The 21,767-nt window shown below is 47.1% G+C and overlaps 1 protein-coding gene across 3 annotated transcripts in view; it reads right to left on the bottom strand.

Moving 5' to 3' along the window:
- Positions 1-21,767, bottom strand: part of RAB3GAP2 (RAB3 GTPase activating non-catalytic protein subunit 2) — a 695,385-nt gene that overhangs the window by 323,637 nt on the left and 349,981 nt on the right. For all 3 annotated transcript variants that reach the window (XM_069233869.1, XM_069233867.1, XM_069233868.1), the window contains one exon: positions 14,710-14,853. In XM_069233869.1, the coding sequence (XP_069089970.1) occupies positions 14,710-14,853 (144 nt within the window). The remainder of the gene's footprint in view (positions 1-14,709; positions 14,854-21,767) is intronic.

Raw genomic sequence — 21,767 nt, 5'->3', positions numbered from 1 at the left:
GGCGTTTAGGGCTGACTTCTGTGCCTAATGCTTGTGGATCTTTGGCATAGACTTCAGCTCAGAGTGGGGTTTGTTGACAGATTGAGGCTGAGCTGGTGGTGGCTTTGAAGCAGAGTGAGGTTTTTAAGTGCCTGGTGGGGATTTGCTCGACATGGAACCAAACTTTGGAGTCGGAGGCGTACCAGCTGGAGGTGTGGGGCCCAAAGGTTTAGGCAGTTTTCAGTCGAGTTCTGGGCTTGATGCTCGATGCCACAGTGGTGCTCTGTCTCAGCCGTGGATTGTTTAGGGTGAACTGAATGTGCAGCCGATGCACGTCATATAACCCTTGTCTTTGGCCCTGTGACTAGCGGGAGCTCAGGAAATTGACCTCACTCTTGACACCTGAGGCCTCGGAGAACAGGGCATTGGGGTCTTCTTATGTCTGTGCAAGAAGAGACTGCCTCGTACTCATCAGCTCTGAAAATGTTGGACTTCCTGGTAGCACTCATTACTGCAGCGTATGATGCACCTATATTCAGTCCCTCTGCTGCATGATAATCTTTTGCAGCAGAAGGTCAGGCAGGATGTCTCTGTGAGCCTCAGAGACAGAGGTTTCAGCCCTCATGCTGGTTGGGCCAGGGATAGTTTGTGTTGCAGTTAAGACAGAAATGCAATAGAGTGCATTCCATAATGTGATTCTTGAAGAAAACTTCTACTGACCCTGAAGGAGGAAGTGGCTTGAGCCCGCAATGCGGCAAAGTCTGTTTGGCTTCAACTGTCAACTGCAAAGTCCCGCTAGTATGAATGGAAGCCTTCTCCTTGCAGTATTACTGTTTTTGTCGCAGGTTGGACGAGGGAGCTCCAGCAGTCAAAAAAGTAACTGAGAAAAAATAATAACCTGGTGTGCATTACACTTGGACTTCAAAGCAGCCTTCCAGAACATCCAACCACAATGGCGGAAGAAAACAATCTGAAGTGAAGCCTGTGTGCTGTTGCATTATGGACTAATGAAGCAGTCACAACAGGTGCATGCAGAGGATGTGTATCTACAGTCAGACATGCTACAAACACACACACACATATGTATGTAAATTAAATCACACAGTTACACTAAACAGTTCAAAACTTATAAAGGGGGTGGGCTCCCCAAAATCATTTTATACTTGTTTAACAAAAAGCAATTTTTTGCGTGCATGTAACTACAAAATTAATGTATAGATGGTCTCCAAATTCCTATGACACAGGACTTTTGGTGATTCCGAGTTTTTTCTTGGTTTAGTGCATATCCTTTCGGCCGTTTTGGAGATATTAGGTAGAAGGTGTCCAATGCATATATTAAAGTACGTCTATTTTTCGGATGAGTATACATATACAATAGGACCCCAGCGCACATGGCCACCAATTTATACATACGGAATGGATTCTCAGAAAAGCTTTCCTCTCAGTGTTCACAAACATTGAGGGCAATAAAAGAAAAACAAGAAAAAATAAACCAGCACAGAAAGAAACTTGCATGATTCTAACTGGTCAAGCACGCCTGCCCAGTTTTGAATACCTATCATGTGACCTGGTGGACATCTTCCCCTTTGCTTATTGTGTTGATTGGTCTTGGATAAAAAAGGCAGTGTGCAAGGGGTCCATTGTCACAGGGAATAACTGCATGCTATCCCCAGTGTACTCTGAAACGGGAAACTATTTTAAAGCAGCATCTGTGCCATTATTAAACATTGTCTGCGTTTGACAATACAAAAAAAAAAAAAAAAAAAATGATAACACATTGGTGACCTGCTTTTCTGTACATCGCCAATCAAATGTAGTCGAAAGTAGAGACCTGTCTAATTAGTATTCATCAGGCAGGTTGTTCTGCAAGCCCCTGCACATGGTATTTTGTTTTCAATGTAATAGGTTACATCACTAAGGGCCATATGTACGAACACTTTTTCCCATAGACACAGAGTGGCTAAAAACCTTTGCTACATCTGGCCCTAAATTACAGCCAGGTCGCAAACAGTTGCGGTAGAATTTGCATCTACTATTTGTTGTAAAATGGATATATATTTTTTATGATTTTTATATATCACAACTTTATTTACTTCAGCTTTGAATTAATGCTGGGATTAAATACATAAAATCCCATTGAAACAGCTGTTTTTGAATCATACTGAAACATCGTACTGAGCTAGGGCGAACTTTTTTGGCTACAAATTTGCATCCGTTGTGGGGGGCTTCATAAGACACGCAAATCTACAGCAGATTCCAAATTGCAAAACCTGAAATACACAGAAATTAAATTTTACACGTACATGCTTTCAACTCACAAGGAATTAATATAAAACAAAAGAGATGTGACATTGACACATATACTGTATCCGAAAATGTTTGGTAAGGCTCCCTAACCTGGGCGGGTATCCTAACAAGCAAGAGAATCTAAGCAATTGTTTTTTGTAAACGTGAGCTCAGAGCACCTCTGTGACTGGAATACTACCTAGGAATGAGCCTGTCCCTGGCTTTCTCCTCATAGTGTAGGTTCTAGGTAAAAGAAGGGTATGGTTCATTCAATAAGTAGTAGAATGCATGCTACAATTCACCTGATAGGCTGTGTGCAATTGAGCCAAAACTGAGAGTATACCATTCAACCATACTGGTGAAGATGTCATCTTCAGCGGGAAGCACACATTTCAATGCCTGTGGTCATAATCACAAACTCAAACATTGGGTAGCCTTTCATATATTGTGTGATTGATATATCAGCTTTCCTTTCTTTTCTGGGTTAGGTTGGCTTCTTGCACAGTAGTTGGTGGAAGCAACACATACCTACAATCTTACATTATTGCTACTGTTAATCAGCATTTGTACTGCAGTATGTTGATTTGTATGGTGCATTAATAATCCGTGAGGCTATCCAGGAGCTTGAGCAGCAGGAGTGCAAGTTTTTAGTCCCCACAGAGTTATTTAAAGAGCGAGGTCTACAGCCTCTGGCAGAACTCAAGTGAGGACAAGGCTCTGATGTGTTGAGGGAGGTCTTTTCATGTTTTGGGTGGGATACAGGAGAACAAACGACCTCTTGCTCTGCTTTTGTGAATGCAGGGAGCGTGTCCGAGAGGGTGGGAGACAGAACACAGGTATCTGGCAAGGCTGGTGAAAGTGTATGGGGATGTTTAGGTACGCTCCAGTGCTGTGTAAAGCTTTGTACGTGTGTGTGAGAAGTTTGACTTGGCTGCACTTGTGAATGGGAGCCAGTGAAGCTCCTTGAGGTGCATTGTGATGTAGTCAGGTGTGGGAAGTCAAGTATGAGTTTTGTGGCAGCGTTCTGGATGGTCTAAAGCCTGTTTAGGAGTTACTTGGAGATTCCGACATAGAGTGTGTTGGTATAGTCGCACCTGCTTGTGACGAGTGCTTGCGTGATGGTCTGTCTGGTGCTCTGTGGCAGCCACTTGAATATCTTTTGTAGCAAGCGTATGATGTGAAAACAGGAGTTGCTCACTGCGTTGAATTGTTGCATGGTCGGTAGTTGTTGGTCCTAGGTCTGATGGCCACCAGGTGGACTTCTATAGGGAGGGGCCTTATTTCCGAAGACCAGTATTTCAGTCTTGTCAAAATTGATCTTCAAGCAGTTGGCTCTCATCCACTCTTCTACCATGGGCATGCAGTTGGTGAAGTTGGTTATAATAGGAAATTATGGTGATGTCTTGGGATCAGATGATGTTGGCGAGCGGTGTCATGTAGAGGTTTAACAGGGCGGGACTGAGGGATGATCCCTAGGGGACTTTACAAATCAGGTTCTTAGTTTCTGACGTGAAGGGCTACAATCTGATCCTTTATGTTCTTCCTGTAAGGAAGGAGTAGTTCCAGCTGAGTGCAGATACTTGGATGCCAATCTCGTGGAGTTTCCTGTCTTGTGGAAGACCATGTCGAAAGCCACTGAGAGGTCAAGCAGGATGAGGGCTGCAGTTTATCCTTGGTCCAGAAAGGTCCAGATTGGTCGGTGGCCGCGATGAGTGCTGCTTTGGTGCTGTGGTTCTTTCTGAATCCTGACTGGGTGTTCTCCAGCTAGTGGTGGATCTGGAGGTGGGTTAAAAGTTGATTGCTGATAGCCTCCTAAATCAATCTGGCTGGGAAGAGGAGCAGGGACATGGGTCTGAAGTTGGTCAATTAGTTCGAGCAGGCCGATGGTTTCTTGAGGAGGTCGTTGTCTTCTGCATGTTTCCAGTCACCTGGGAATATGGCAGACGTAATGGAGGTACTGATAATGCGGGTGAAGGAGGTGTTAATTGGTGGCATTCCCAGGTTGTACTTGTGATGGGGGTATGGATACAATGGGGCCCTGAGTGGATGGTCTGCATGATTGTCATTTGTGTTGCCTCTGTTGAGGTTTGTCCATTTGGTCAGGTGGCCGTCTTGGCTGGTGATAAGTTATCTAGGGCCAGTTTTGTGTGCAAAGTTGCTGCAGATGTTTGCGATTTTGCTGTGGAAGACGTTTGATAGGTCACTGCAGATTTCTTGGGAGGGATGATAGGTCACTTCAGATTTCTTGGGAGGGGTGAAGTTACTGATGGAGGCTGAGGGGGTGGTTAAGTCCTTCATGATCAAGAAAATCTAATGGCAGCTGCTGGAGATTCCTTTGAAGTGATCAGCTAATGCTCTTTCATAGTTGCTGGTGGTAGCCTCTGACTGCACCTTTGTAGGTTGTTCTATTAATGGTTTTGCGGCTGGCTCTCGATTTTTTCTCTAGCAGCTTCTAGTGTTGTTTGGTGCCTTGAAGGTCCTTTGTGTACCAGCTCGACTTTTTGTTGGTTCTTCTTTTCTTGTGAGACTAGATGGGTGCGAGAGACCACACATAGTTCTTAATCTAGTTGTTGATGTCTGTGGAGTTGGGGTGATCCATGATGAGGGAACTGAGTCAATTTGCTTCTGAGATTGTATCTACAGCTGTGGCTTGGTAGGCTAGTACTGATGGGTGCGATGACTTAAGGTGTGTTGATTTGGAAGTGGATGATGGAATGGACGGTCCATATGAGCAGCAAGATGGAGCTGTATTAGACGGCATCGCTCGTGGAGAAGATGGGGTCCAGTGTGTTTCCTGGGGAGTGTGTCTGTCCTGAGATGAGCTGGGTATGTCCTATGCTGCCTAGGCTTTGGAGTGCTGTAGAGCAGAAGTCAGTTCTGTCTTGTAGGTGTAAGGTGAGGTCGCCAAATAGTTTGTAGGCTCTGGAGTAGATGGTGAGCACGGCGATGCAGTTGGTGATGAGGATGGTGAAGGAGGCTTGCGGTCAGGGTGGTTGATAGAAGATGGTTCTGCTTCAGGGTGAAATTTTCAGAGATAATCAGCTAAGTGCAGATGTTCCAATAATGGGGTGGCATTCTTTGTGGATGTTGAGCATTTGATGGATTCCTTGTCGATGGTTATGAGTCCTCCTCCTGGCTTGTGGGTATGGTCCTGTTGTGCGATCTTGTAGCCTGCTGAGATTGCTGTGGCAATGTCAGGTACCGATGTGGAGCTGAGCCAGGTTTCAGCGAGGAAGAGAAAGTCCAGTGGCCGTTGCTCAGCAGGTCCCAAAATTCGTTCGAGTTTTTGCTGGACGATCGTGAGTTGAGTAGCAGGCATTCAAATGTGTTGTCGTACAAATTTGCTGTGGCATGAGGTGTTGGGTGTGTGCTGGGGGGTGATTGGACTAGGGTTCCTGGCGCTGGGCACGGTTCAGGCATGGATGTGCAGACACAGACTTGTCTTTGGCTCAGAGAGAACGTCCATTGCTTGCCCGTCATTAAGTAGGTCCTGGGAGGGGGAGGACAGTAGGGGACAGTGGCCAGGGTGGTAGCCCAGGAAGAAGCAGCGGGAAGGAGAACACAGCAAAAAGCACAGGTAAGGAGCAGGGAGAGGAAGGAGAAAGCACAGGAGGGGGTGGGGGCTTCAGGGTGATCAACAGAGGAGGCATAAGGCCTGAGACAAGGTGAGAAAGCCCAAAAAAGAGAGCATAAGGGATGAAAGAGACACAAAAACAATCATCACAAAGCTAACCGCAGCAAAGGGTGAAGCAGAGGCACAAGGGATGAAAACCGAGAAAGGAGGAACCAAAAGAGCTGAGAGAAGCGAGACAGGACCCTCGAGGTGATGAAGCTGGGCCTGCAAAGGCCTTGACTAGTAGGAAGGCCGGTCCAGGTAAGTGGGGAGCTGGGCCTAGGCACTAGTACTTTGCGAGTAAGGGTTTCCACTGTTTGGATAGGTTTTGAAGGAACTGATGAGTCTTGCAGAGTTTTTAAAGGTATGGCTAGTTGTGAGATGATAGGGGTTTGAAACGTGATTGAAGGTTTGGGAGCTATAGCAAATCTTTAAGGATGGGTGATCTAAGCTTTTGTTTTTGTTTCAGAGATCACTGTGGCTATTCCGTTTTAAAAAGTCTGAAGCCTGGTTTCTTGAGTAGTCATGCTAGTGGCATACTTAAGTAGTCCACTTTTGCACTGAACCCAGGATGGGAAATTGCACTGTGACAGTTTTTTGACACTACCTGAATTCATTTATTAATTCTGATCAGTAACATTTTTGAGTGGCTAGAGGATTCTACAGCACTGAATATTTCCACAGATTCACATGCTTGAGGTATTTCCACACACCAGGGAGGTAAAACATGACAATCAATATTAGCATAGCAGCATACAGAGATAAACTCAAGCAACAGTGAAACAGACATGGACCACATGAAGTCTAGTCTATCCTCTTCATTATAAAAACCTGAACTTCTCTCAATGAGGCAGCGAAACACAGAGTTCCCCTCCTTCCCGGAGGCTTAACTGATGAGATTTACTTCTGCATGTCTTGCAAATGGATGGTACTTTTCCAGTGGCAGTTCAAACTTTCTGACTCTGGGTGGTATTTATCATCCCCTTCTATAGAAGATGACTGAAGCTTCCCTTTATGGTTGGGCGGCTGGGTTGAGAGACCTCCGTTTCGTTAATCAGCAAGCCTGGTTGATGAAGAGCAGGCCCAAAATGTCAAACAGTCCTTCAACTAAGACTTTCTCATAGAAAACATGAACACCATCAACAAAGCAGATGACAACATCACTGTTAACGATGGCACTAACAACAATAACATAGGTCAAGAGGACATCAACAACACCTCTGACAACTTTGACAACTCTATGACCTATTAATCTATTAGTTTCTACCATTCTGCTGCAATTGTTTTTCTCACAAACTCATATGAAGCCAGGGCGTACACTATATCTTCCAGAAAGAGATGATTATGTCAAGGATATTAGAACATGAGGAGATAGAAAAAGAAGCTATGCAGGTTCAGTATGATGTCGACAGTATGAAGATTCTGTGGCACATTTACATGAGGTCCTCGATAACAAACATATGCATATCACTCAGACATCTGATCATGCGGAGGCGGTTGGTTCGGATGAATCTACTGATTCTGATCATGAGAAACATAGCAATGACGATTCTGATGGCGGCCAAGATGACTCACAGAACCAACCCTCTCCACATGATCAGAGGTCTGAGTGAGAATCATAGGTTTCTTCTCTCAGTGCTAATTAGGATCCAGTGCTGATGGAAAGGCTCAGAAACTGAGTTGCAAAAAAGTTTACTATACCCACACAGGAAGACGTAATTGACCAGCTTCATCTAGGATTTTATGTAGAAAGATAGGAGATTCATTAGGGCTATCCCACTGTGGACAATCCTGTAACGCCTGTCCTATATGAAAAATCCAGCCACAATATCAACATTTCTGAGCATGTGTGTAGAAAAGCTTAATACTTGTGATAAGTTCCCTGCTTGCCTGTTAACTCAAATCAAAACTGAATCAGTTAACTCTGCAGCAGCACAGCGTTGCTCACAAACCTCTTCAGCTCTTGGCATCACTCCCTGATGAAGAGGGCTATTGTTAGAATAAGAATGGCAAACGTGTGAGTGGGTTGCATCAACATCAGCCAAAAGTGAGGGCACCCCTGCCATACTATCACCTTATGATAGCCAATTGTGGCAACAGATTTCAACTTTGTTGGATAAGGAAGGGATAACTCATATATTCAGCCCTCTGGTGCCTCACTTGATGCACCCAAAAATGCATTCTGCCAGATATCCATAGGAACACTTTAAGGGAGGGATAGGTGGCTTTCCAGTACAATTTTCTGACCTGAGATGCAATTGAGAGTTTTAAACACAACTTTTGATGTCTAAACCCCATTTGTGAGGCATGTAGGTGAGGGTATGCAGGCCATTAAAACTGATACTGACAGTCTGTTCTTTGAGCACACTTCAAAAACATCGAGCTTTCCAGTAAAGAAAGCAATATTATGGGTAGAACCTTTTCATTTGTATCCTGCCAGCAAGGACAATCATATTCTCAATAGCTTTAGTCTTCAAACAGGCAGCAACCAGAGGCCAATACCAACTTCACTGGACTCAAATTCTTGGTGTGCCTGCCCCATTCAATATGTACAACAGAAGGGGGAAATATTTAGGCATTCTTACTAGCCTAGCTCAAAGATAGGTTTTGGACATTATCCAGTACAGACATAGAGTTTAATTCAAGCCCACCTACACGATCTCCAAAGAAAGAAAAGCATCTTCATCTGGAGGCTCTGCCTTAAAAATGCATTGGAGTGCACACAGGAAGCCCAGTGGATTCAAACAAAGGATTCAAGGGTTTTATTCATTTATTGTCTGCATCAAAGAAAAGTTGAGCTCGAAACAAATGTATCAAAATGCAGGGCTTCAGAATGGTGACACTACTCAATATACTTCTATCCATTAGTTAGGGAGAGTTCATGGGATACATAGACTTAAAAGATGCACACTTCCACGTACCAAGTCATGGTTGTCACCAGAAGTATTTAAGGTTCAAATTCAACAGTTAGCATTATCAATTCAAGGCCTTCTGATCCAGTCTCAAATCTGCTCTGCACGTCTTTACAAAATGTGTAGCCACAGTGGTGGTCCATCTACAATGAATTGGAGAGTGAGTAATTTTCATATCTAGACGATTAGCTTGTTATGGCACCCACAAAACAAAATGAAGTGAAAAATGCACCTCAAAGAAATCTCAACCTCTTCCCCCACTTGGAATGACATGCAATGATATATTATCAAACTTGCCTGCTGCCATGACTATGTTGTTCTAAGTTCAAAGATATGTTCAGACACTGTGAAGGTGTTTCCTTCACAAGTGCGGGCGAAAGACTTTTAACCTTAGACAAAGACATTCATTTGAGATACCAGATCACAGCTCTCAAACACAACAAAGAGTTGCTAAGCATAATGTCGTACATTCACCTGGTTCCTCAATGACATCTGTGGATACACCTCCCACAGTTGGTTCTCCACTGACAACCAGTCAGCAATCATAGGGACAAGCTTGTAGTAATAACATTACTTATGCAACTGGAACTCCTGTGGGTAATGCCAGAGGAGCATATTTTGGTATGGCAAGATCTGTACATTCCAAACACACAGCTTAATTTAAAATTGAATGCCTTTTTAAAAGGCTGGGCCACTAACTTGCCAGATGTGGCAAAACGTGCTCTTTGGCTAAAACTGACAGCAGTAAGATGGGCATTAACAGCATTCCTGCCACGTGTACAAAATCAAGAAGTATTAAAAAGGACAGACAGTATGAAAACTTTATATTACATCATCAAGCAATCATAAGTTGGGGAAGGGTCAATTCAACTAAAATGATGTGCAGTTTGAAGTGGAAGAGAGTCTGCATCTGGGCAGACATGCTTTAATGTATTTCAAATGAGTACTCATGATTTCCTGCCTTATCTACTCCAGTTAAGCTGAATCAGGGCTTGTTGACTTTACAATAAGTGTTCACCTGGAAGTCGTAGTCAGATTGTTACAATCTCAATCTAAACCACTTTCTTTAATTCAAGAATATTAAAGACATTTATGAGATGATTATATAGAGTTTTTTCACCATGGATTACACAAATCACTGCTTGGGGACTGAACACTGTGTTTGGCCCCTTTGAACCTGTTCACTGCAGATGCTCTCATGGGAAACCAATTTCCTACTGGCAATCACCTATGCAAGAAGAATTGGGGAACTGAATTTCAAGTGTTTTTGGTGCAGCTGCCTTTCATTAAGCTCACCACAGATAGGGTTACTTTAACAACCAATCCTTGCTTCATTCTGAAAGTCATTTGGTTATTCCTCCTGAATGAAGAGTCATTTGTAAACCTTTTTCCCTCTGCCCTCCAATGTGAGACCCATTTGGATCAAAAGTAGAATAGGGGAATGATCTGAAAGTCCGCTATCTAATATACTGGTGTCTTTAAGTTGGGGAGTTACAGTGTGTGATACAAAAAAGTAGCCCAGGCGAGACTGGGTGCCGTGGACAGGCGAAAATAAGGTATATTCCTTGTCTTTTGGATGGGTTAGTCTCCAGTAATGGACTAAACCCGCGTCAGTGGTCACGTCTGTCAGTAACGCCCTGTCGTGGTGGTTGCCCGTATCTATGGGGCCTGTCCTATCTAATATATCATCCCGCGCTAGGTTCAAGTCACCCCCGGTCAGGAGGCGGTTTAGTTGCAGGAGAAAAGGTCGCTTAGTACCGGTCGGTGCATAAACTGAGCCCACGGAGAGAAAAGTGTCTCCCACCTTCAGCTTTGCGAATACATATCTCCTCTCCGGATCGTCCCATGTTTTGATAATTGTGGCCGAAAGGGTTTTACGTAGTAATATCGCTACTCTGCATTTGCGGGGGGTACCTCCTCCGGCCTCTTGGGTTGCTGGGCAACAGCTAAAGAAAACCTTTCCTACCCAATCCCGACAAAGTTTGCTAGTTTCTGTACTGTTGAGATGCGTGTCCTGAATCAGAGCTATGTCTGCCCTTTTCCATTGGAGATAGGACAGCACCTTCTTTCGTTTAATATAATTCGTCATGCCATGCACATTCTAGGAGAGGATCCGTAATGGGTGTGTCACGCGGGGGGAGGCTCCCGACATACTGGATAGCGAGGTAAGGCCGTCGCAGTTCAGTGGGTAGGGGAAAGGGTTTCCTCTGTCGTCGGAAGCAGAGATAGTATCTCCGCGCAGTATAATGGTGTGGGGGGGGATAGCTGGTGGACGTCGAGTGGTCCTTCAGAAGAGGGAGAGAGAAGGTAGGGAAGAGTGAGAGAGGGAGGGAAAAGAGGGAATAGAGGGAATAGAGGAAGAAGTGGGGTAGAGGGGAAAGGAGGTGATTAGTGTAGAGGGATAGTAGGGAGAAGAAGAGGGGGGCGAGATTAGGAACAGGGAGGGAGAAGGTAGAGAAAAGGGGGGAAGGAATAAGGAGAAGAGAGCTAGACTAGGATAGCTAGGGGGGGAATGTCCCCTGGGGGTAGATCTGTAGACTGCGGGTCTGATCCTATAGGAGCTCTCTGCGCCGCCGACCAGGACCGGCCGAGGAGGCGGGGGACGGCCGCTGCCTCTTAAGAAACCCTCGGTCTCCGGAGGGAGGAGGGATGCTATGGAGATGCCGCGGAGGGACAGAGGAGAAGGTGGTGGTAAAGGTTTTTTTTTGTCCTGTGTGGGGGAATGGAGCAGAGGAAAGGGTGTAAAGTATCTATAAGCTATTGGCAGTGTAGCATCTTGTTATTGTGGTGGGGGTGTGTGTGGCCGTGCGTAAAGGAGGGTCATCCTGCTGTCGGGGGATTTATATTATTAATATACCCGTCATAGTTGAACAAGAGACCGCTGGGTCTAGTTGTCGCTGTCATGCGGGTCCTGTACCATATAGATGATTTGTTGTGGGGGAGGCTGAGGGTGGAGGGGAAGGGTAGGCAGGAGGGGGCAGCAAGGAGAAGGGAGGGGGACAGCGAGGGGATGGGGGAGTGGGATAACATTGGGCCGGGAGAAGACTTTAAAAGTGTACCTTTAGGCTGCCTGGTCAAAGATAACATCTCTACGACGCAATATCATAATGTTACATGTAAGGCATCAAACTATAAGGCATATCCCTGGCCTATGCATAAACCGTGAATGTCAACAAAGTCTAGTCTAACTGCAGGTAACATATACTTGGTAGTAAACATGAGGTAACTTATATTACGTTATTACGTTACATTATGGGGGCCGAAACATATTAGGAACATCATCAACAACAACAAAGAAAAATGAAGTCCAGGCAGGTACTCATCAGTATGTCAATTTGGCGATGGTCATGCTCCAGGGCTCTCGCTGTTGTCTCATACAGCCGCTGTGTCAGACCTCCGCCTCAGGGGGGGTAGGTACCGGTTTCAGGGGTGAGCGGGATTTGTCCCTCTCCGAGAGCTGGGTGTGGAGTACCACAGTGTGCAAGACATGGCCCCAATCGTCGTGTGACCTGGTAAACCTCTCCAGGTCTCTGCCTCTGGGACAGTTGTTGGGGTCGTACCGTTCCACTCCTCCCAGTTCCATTCCTGGGGAAGGGGCATAGCTGTTGTCTCCCAGGGTGTCTTGCGGTCGGGTCAAAGTGATGGAGTCCATGGGTTGGTACTGAAAGGAGTCCAAAAAGAGTCTCAAGTCCTCAGGATTATAGAAGTCTTTGGATACTCCATTTTTGGTGACCCACATTCTCGCTGGATCGAAAAGGCTGTATTTCATCTCCAGCTGGCGGAGTCGAGGTCTTAGGGCCAGAAAGGCCTTCCTGCGTTCGTTGGTGTCCTTGGAATAGTCAGCCGTTATGCGGATTTCATATTTTTCCATCCGAAAAGGTCAGTGATTTTGTGCTGCTTGAAGGAGTTGGCAAGTCTGAGCGTGACGTAGCAGGCATGCAATGATCGAGCGGGGTCTTGAGGCCCCATCAGGGCGTTTCAGACCTACTCTGTGTGCTCGCTGAAATTCCAGTGGTGGATCAAAAGTCAACGAAGTCAACTTGGGGAGGACAGAGCCAAGGATGATCTGTACATCTGATCCCTCCTCATTTTCCAGAAATCCGAAAAGGCGGATGTTATCTTTTCGACTTCTGTCTTCCAGGTCCGTTATTTTACTCCGGAGGTAGAGAAGGTCCTGATCCCTGTCCTGGGACTGTAGTCATGTGAGCTTCCAGGGTCCCCATGCGATGCTTCAATCCCGTCACTCTGGATTGGAAGCCTGCAATGTCCGAACGCATGGATTTGGTCTCCAGGGTCAGGGAGGATATGGATGCGTCCATCCCCTCTATCCGGCTACTGACAGCGGTGATCTCCTGTACTATCCAGTCCATGGTTGTGGGCTGTTCCTTGTCAGACATCGTAGGAGGCTGGGCAGGAGTTGAGGGTGTGTGGGATCCCATTATGGGGGAAACAGGACGCTTGTGTTGGAGTGCCTTGGAAAATAGCAGTTGTCGCGCCGGTCTGCCTGTGGATTTGTGTCCTGTCTTGCCACCGGGCATCTCAAGGCCAGCTTGTAGGAGAAGTTTTGTAGAGCCCAGGCCGCTTTCCCCTCCCAGGGACTGGTGAGGTTGTTGGTGCACAGTCCGGTCAACACTCGATCCTCCTTCTTTATTTCTGTGTGGAGCTGGTGTCTTCTGTGGTGTGCAGAGGTCCTCCAATGGCGCTTAGGGGAGCTGCATTGAGGGGCATGAGGAAAAATGGCAACAGGAGAGTAGGTCTGGGGAAATTGTGGGAACCAGGTGGTAGGGTAGCATCGCCGGGTGCCCCACTGAGAAGCGTGAAGTGGGAATAGAACAGGTCCTACTCATCAATGTTGAATATCTGTAGTGGGAGGACCTGCGATAGAGATGTCTCAAGAGGTAGAGGCGGGAGGCAGAGGCCTCTGCTTACTTGTGTCGCAGGTCTAATCTCGTCGCTGTTAAGCTGCCAGTCTTTTGGAGTTTTGAAGATTTTTAGGAAGAGGGCGGGTGGTTGTGTTTCAGTGTCGCACTCCCCTACGCAGTGTCCAGTCTGCCTTGTTCAGGAGTGGTTTCTCCTGGGGGGCACCTTTTCTAGGTAGGGACCCTGCTTGTGCCAAAGTGCTTGCAGGCGCTCCAATAGATGAGCAGAAATGGGCTGGCAATGCAGGCCTGTGTCAGTGTCTCGACCCCCTGTGTTTCTGGAGAGGGCGGTCACCTCCCCCTCTGCAGATGCAGACTCCCGTTCACGGAGGGAGGGAAAGGAGCGGGTATGGAGGGTAGATGGATAATGCAGCACTATAGCACCGCTGGTTAAATTTTTGGATTGTCGAATCCGTCTTTTACAAGCGTATTCCTAAAGGACGAGGCTCCGCCCCCTTAGGCAGGCCATCACTGCCGAGTTGCGCAGTGACTAAGGCCAAGCTGTTGATGAGAAGCCTATGCTGTGGCGTGTGGGGACTGTCACAGCACCCCATCACCATTGTAGGGTTAGCACTCTAATCACTGGAGATTTATTTGACACTGCACCTTTTTTCTTGCCACCACACCTGTTGTTGCTTCACAGCCACCTACATCAAGCGAGTCTGGCTGTGGTCAGGGATGCAAGTTCTGATGTATTTTATGCAATATGGACAACTGGTAAGTCATGGTCATTCATGTATGCTTAGAATAAATCACAAAACAGGGTTCACTCAGTAACATGGACTTGCATCTGGGATAAATTGCAAGAAAATGTGAGCATCCTCTTGCTGCCCTTCATTCCATATATGCAAAAAGGCAAAACACAGAACTGTCCTGAAGAGAAGAATGAATCACGTAGCATATAAAGTTTCTGCATTACATTGCACAGTACTAAAGAAACCTGTTATACATTACTGCCCTCTTTGATTACATATAGGAAAAAATAATATACAAATCATACCTTAATGCTAAATGAAATGGAACATTCACAGTCTTCACGCTTCCAGACACTGGATCAACAAGACATATTTGATATGTCTGTGGCTGCCAACCTTGGCTGGTGACATTATTTATACCCATTATTTTATACCCGGGGTACAGCAATCTAGAAATGTAGATAAAAGGTTAAGGCCATTATTCTACTGTACATAAGAACAGCATACCTACAGTAAAATACTCCCAAACAGTGCAGTATGTTTATTTTTCAATTTCACAGAAAGAACAAATAATTGAAAGTCTATTTTGCACTATGAATACATTTGGCTGAAAAACTCACTTTAGTATCATATCGAAAGATGAAAGCAGAGAAGTTGTGCATATGGACATTCCATTTACACACAAGAATTTAGATTTTGCATCTTTCAGATTCATGGGAGTAATGTAATATGGCTTATGGGTCAGTAGTCTAACACACTAAAGGGACCATGGGTGAGCTGACTATATCCTGAAAAAACAGCCCCTCACATAGGTGCTTTTTTTGTTCAGCTGAAGACTTTTTTTTATTTTTTATTTTATTTATTTTTTAAGAGTTTTTATATGTGCACTGCTATTTTAGAAGAGATACATACCTTTTAGAAGAATGCTCCAGTGCAGCTAGTTCATTTTGAGCAAACAATATACATAAAACGTTCTCCCACATGCAATATAATACAATAAAAAGTAGAGCATAACAAATAGAATACTTGGCTTCTCAGCTGCTTTTCACTGACTGTGATGATGCTCTGCAGGCTCTGCATCCCAGTTTATGCCATTATCGTGATTGGTCAACCCCACGTGATCATCATGTTTCTTCGCTTACTCAGTCACTGTTGTGACTCCTCCACAATTCTCACTTTTCTTACACTTGGTGACTTTTAAGGATTTTTACTCCTGTGTCAAAAAAAGACTTTCACTTTCACTCATCTGTTTGAAATCAGAAGTAAGAAGTTGAGTTCCTTTTTGGTTGCACATGGATATATATCCCACAATCATGAAAAATTTTTCCTGGCCTTTCTGTATCCACTTACAATTCAAGCATCATTATTCGTTATGAGTGATGGAAAAGAACACAGTGGATTTTTGTTGTTAAAGCTTTCTGATGCATTTAAAGTGGTCACCCACAGGGGAGGAGCCAAAATGGCGGCCGAGAAGGACACCTAATTTGTGAGCTCCGACTCAGGCTCGCCGGACACATCCTGAAGGGCGCCCCCCGGTTTGGTGTCGACCCCGGGAGGGGCGGAACCTGAGCTCAGGAGACCGACGAGTGCTGGAGAAGCAGCTCGGCGCCAGGATCGGAGCCGTGGCTGCTGAGATTGAGCGGTGGCCGTGCGGCGACCCGCGAGGAAAGAAGGATCGCGATACCTGGGACGGCGCAGGGTGAGCTCTGCGGCCCCGATCGCGGGTTGCTGGAGCGAGCTGAGGAGGCGCCTGTGTGCGGGAGCCGGCCGAGACCCGGTTGGGACTCTCCCCCCTCATCGGCTCTGTCTCCACTTGCGCCACGTGGAGAGAGTAACAAGAACTTCGGCGCACCCACGGAGGGGCGTGCCATTTTGAAGTTGGATCGGCCCCGGGGTGTTGGTAGCCGAGGGCCACAACGTGGGAGGTAGCCTGTCATCAAGACAGGCGAGAGAAATCAGGACCGGCCGGAACGAGGACGTCTGTTCGCCGCGCTGCCCCGGCGCTCGACTGCCCAGGTGCGGTGCTGATGGCCGGGGGCCGGGATTGCGGCTTCCTGTCTGGAGCGGCACGGGGCACGCTCCACGGTACCGCCCGCAAGATAATCAGGAGCAGTGAGTGAACGAGAGGGGGGGGGGAGCCTTGACTGCGGGAGACGGTGCGCCGCTGGGACTTCCTCCCTCCCTCCCGCCGCTGGAGCAGAGACACTTCAGGGCACCGGGCGCCGCTGGCAGTCATCAGAGGCAGGCTCCTGGTGCTGTGTGCTGGAACCTCACGTCCACCAACTATGGAGGCCTACTGACTAGGGATCTGGCCGTGCCCGAGCTGGGCTCTCGGCCTACTGGCTGCCGCCGTTGGCGGACCTCTCCCCTGTCCGGTGGCTCTAGAATCTTGGCCAGGCAATCTAGGAGGGGGTTGGAGAGGGGGGCAGTGGACGGACCTCCGTTCTCCCCACCTTCCCCCCCCCATTTTTCCTTCTTCCTTTATCTTCTCCCTCTCACCGCTCCTCCTGGGGCATTGCTGCAGCCCGCCCCCACCGTTGCCCTCGCGGGGGGCCACACAGACAAGCAGGGACTACATAAAATCTATACAATAGGGGGCGCCTCAGTCCACCAGAGGCTCTGTATAGTCGGGGACGACCGACCGGAGGGAAGCTTCCGCTCAAGATCGTTAAAAAGCAGGAGTGAGGGCCCATCAGTTACGCTTGCAACGGACCTCACCTCTGCCCTGCCTGCTCAAGGTGATTCGAGTGCCTCCGGCAGCCTCATAGTGCAGAGACATCAGCACTAAACTAAAGATACACCAAAAGTGAAATCCGCGGAGTGGGCTGCACTTGGACACATCCCGCTACACCTCAAAAGGTACCACATAGTTAAGCAACATGGCTGGGAGATCTAAATCAGCAATAAACCAGGACCGAAACACACAGGGCCCAGCTCCTAGTGATCAACAAATAATCCCAACCTTACAATCACTAGAAAGTCAGCTCCAAGCCCACTCCACACAATTTGAAAAAGTACTGCTGGCAATAATGGACAATAAATCCTACCTGGAAAATAGAGTAGATGCAGTATCACAAGATTTGAATTTACTCAGAGTGGACCACCGTAAATTGACGGAGAGAGTGAAATCAGCAGAAGAGGCATTGACTGAACTAACTCCCATGACTCAGGATAATCAAAAACAAATCCAACGCCTGGACGCAGAGATGAAGATACTCTGGAGACGGGCAGAGGAGGCAGAAGGTAGATCGCACCGCAATAACGTTCGCTTTTTGGGGTTCCCCGAAAAATTACAGGAATTGAGCACGGAAATATTCCTAGAACAATGGTTAATCAAAGAAGTGCTTAACGGTGTTCCATCGAAGTTCTTCTCTGTGGAAAGGGTGCACAGAGCTCCGGGGAGACTGCCGGTCCCGGGTCAACCACCTAGACCACTGATAGCCAGATTCCTAAATTACAGAGACTGTGATGCAATATTACAGCAGTTCCGCAACAAAGGCCCATTCAGTTATGAGGACTCAGTTATTAATGCCTATCCAGACTTCACACAAGAGGTACAAAGACAACGCGAATCCTATGTTAAAATAAAACAGCGATTACGTGAGCACAATATCAAATATGCCCTATTGTTCCCTGCTAAACTAAGAGTGGTAACAGAGGAACGCATCCACGTGTTCACCTCTCCTGAGGATGCCTGGACATGGCTACACGCCAAGGGGCTTGCACGCCCCCAAGAGCACGCGGACAAAGGCGAGGAATGGCTAACCTCTACCACACGGAGGCGATCTAAGGGGCAACCCACTGAAAAACAGGCAGCGGCAGAAAGGGCAAGAGTGCTGAGGGAAACTCCCCTGCTCAGACAGAACTCTTTTGAGGCACTCCAGGCGACCCTCGTGGACAGTTTGGACTCTGATGCGGCTAGCTCAGACTCTACAATGACAGATGTGCTGAAAGCTCCGAAACGTACACCCAGATCTCCAGACGGGGGTGCCCAACTGCATCAGCAGACTAAGTCTGCGGAAGGATGTGAGCCCCGTAAAAGAGACACATCTGGTTCACATGAGAGCTCCACCACAGTTATCCATACGGATACAGGCCTCTCTACATACTCATGGGATGAGTAGTTTAGCACAAGTTAAAAGTTGGGTTAGGGAACTAGTTGGGGTTGGGGGAGGGGAGGAAACAGTTAAGGTGTACACTACGGGTCTACTTACAACACAGGAAACACTGCTGGGACTGGTAAGCTCAACAAAACACCTTGCAGGGAGGGGAGGAGACTGGAAGGGATTGGTAAATAAGAGTGCGCTACAAGCAGACACTACTTCTAACGTCATATGGCTCAAAACGCGACACACAACACACACCAATATGATATAGTGACATGGAACGTGAGGGGCTTGGGGGCGCTAAGTAAAAGATCCCTAGTATACGCACGCCTCAGGCGCCTGGGCACACATATTGCCATCTTACAAGAGACATATTTGCTGCAGCCGGATCTACAGGAGATGTGCGCGAAGTGGGGAGGACAGGTTATAGGCACATCATACTCAGCTCTTGCAAGAGAAGTATTGATATGGATAGCAGGAGGCGTCCCATTTGTCCAAACGTCACACAGAATAGTCCAAGGGGGCAGATATGTGGTGGTGGAAGGCCAGCTGGATGGTAGGCAGCTATCTTTAATTGGCATATATGCCCCTAACAATGGAATAACGGGATTTCTGAGCACGCTCACGCCGGCATTATTGACAAACCCAGCGACCCCGGCCATTTGGGGGGGTGATTTTAATAGCATACCAAACGCAATATTAGACAGGCCAAGCACCCAAATGGGAATGACAGCAAACAGAAATGCCAAATGACCACTGCAGATGTGGGCAGGCGACATGAGACTATGACATATGGCGCTTGAGGCACCCACAACAGAGGGAATATTCATTCTATTCCATTCCACACAAAATACACACCAGAATTGACATAATATGGGTTACCCAGGAAATAGGTGCATTGGTTAATAAGACAGAATATTTAGCTTAGACACTATCGGATCACTCACCATTGAGAATAACACTGAATTGGGGCAGGAAACGCAAGGGCATCCCCACGTGGAGATTACAGGTGGATGCTCCTCAAGATCAGGCATACACAGAAGCATTGAGCACAACATTGAGACAGTACTGGGAAACAAATGATCTATCCACAGACCCAAGAGCTGTAGAACGTGATGCACACAAGGCAGTGGCCAGAGGACAATGCATCTCAACTACATGGGGAGTAAGGCGCACCCTACATGCAGAGATCAGTAAATTAGAAAAGGAACTCAGGGCAGCAGAAATTGCAGTGGCACGCAAGGAAACACCCTATGCAGTACAAAAAGAAGCGCGCACAAAATACAACGAGGCAGATATCAGACTTCGCCGACATGACCATAATTATCACTTAATGCGACTACAAACAGAGGGAGATAGGGCGGGAAGGTTGCTGTCGTAGCTCCTGCGGGAGGACCGGCAGCAATCCCCCATTGGGGCAATTCGGGTAGATGCAAGCACAATGGTCACCACGCAAGATGAGATAAATGAGACGTTTAGAGAATATTACGCGATCTTGTATACCAAATGCACTTCATGCACGTTTCAACAACTGGAGTCCTTTTTGGCAGGCTCACCTCTGCCGCAGCTCTCACAGGCAGACAGGGAGACACTTGAGGCTCCTCTGACCCTGGGGGAAATAGATTTAGCCTTAGCGCAGATGCCTAGGAATAAAGCGCCAAGCATAGATGGCCTCCCGATAGAATATTACACCACTTACTCGGCATGCTTAAGGCCTCATCTGTTAAAGGTATTTGAAGAAGCATGGGCCAACGGAATACTGCCCCCAACTCAGAGAGAAGCAATGATAGTGGTCCTCCCTAAACAAGGACGTGACCCTACAGATGTCAAATCTTACAGACCACTCTCGCTCCTAAATTTAGATTGTAAAATATTGGGTAAAATATTGGCCAACAGGATAGCCCCCATTATGCACACCCTGATACATGAGGACCAAAATGGATTCATCCCAAAACGTAGCACCTTTTAAAATATTCGTAGACTGTTGAACGTAATAGGAGATACTCCCCCGGATGCACAGGATGAAATGGTACTCTCACTAGACATCGAGAAGGCATTTGACACTCTAGAGTGGGACATCCTACTCACTACTATGCAGCGTATGGGAATTGGTCATAATTACACACGCTGGGTGCAGACATTATACACCAGGCCACAAGCCAGAGTGAAAACGGGGGGAGTTATATCTGATAGCTTCCCGATCACGAGGGGCACAAGGCAGGGCTGCCCCCTCTCCCCACTGCTGTTCGCCATAGCAATGGAACCATTAGCGGCACAAATACGTGCCAGGGCAGAAAGCTGGGGAATAATTAGGAACGGGACACAACACATCATTATACGCCGATGACACATTAATATATACACGGAAAGGAAGCAAGGTGATACCCTCTATAATATCACTACTGTCCGACTATGGAGGGATATCTGGCCTGGTGGTAAACTGGGAAAAATCGTGTGTGTATCCATTAACTAGTTGGTTGTCGATAAGACAAGATAATGCCCCAGTGGGACGCTTGAAATGGTGCTTCGAAACGTTAAAATATCTAGGGGTATACATATATCATAAAACTGAGGACCTCAGAGACGGCAATCTGGGAAGAGCGCTGGCTTCAATGAAGGAGTCGTTGCGCTTCTGGAATAAACTCCCACTGTCACCACTGGGCAGGGTGCCAGTGGCAAATATGTTGATACTACCCAGGTTGCTATATTACTTTGCGGCACTGCCACTCAATGTCCCCAAAAGTTTCTTTTGTAACCTTAATGCAATGCTGTTGAAGCTTATATGGGGTGGGGGCAGGCCGCGTGTAGCACTCTCCAGGCTGAGCGCCCAATAGGTGCTGGTGGTCTTGGAGACCCAAATTTTGAACTTTATTATGCTGCTGCACAGCTACAGTGGATACTGAATTGGCTCCACAAGCCTACTACAGCTGCATCTGCATGGCTGGTGGCCCGGCTGCAGGGGATTCCCCTGACTACCTGGCTATCTAACAAAAATCCCAAAAGTGTGCCTGATAACCCACTGATGGCCGCTGCGCATGCATGCTGGGGGAAGTATGTGCAAGGGGGACGCAAGGCGCTCCCCTATACACCGCTCATCCCCTTGGATTGCCTCCCAGGGTGGACTGAGGCTGCGACACACCCACTCACAGTGTGGTTGGAAGCGGGCATACAAGTGGCGGGTGACTGTTTTGAAGACGGTAAACTAATGACATTCAAAGCCATACAGGCCCTCACAGCAGTGAACCCAGGATAATTTC

The sequence above is a fragment of the Pleurodeles waltl genome, chromosome 5 (genome assembly GCF_031143425.1).
Source record: "Pleurodeles waltl isolate 20211129_DDA chromosome 5, aPleWal1.hap1.20221129, whole genome shotgun sequence".
NCBI lineage: Eukaryota > Metazoa > Chordata > Amphibia > Caudata > Salamandridae > Pleurodeles > Pleurodeles waltl.
The sequence above is the reverse complement of the archived record's forward strand: the minus strand, read 5'-3'. Positions and strand labels throughout refer to the sequence as shown.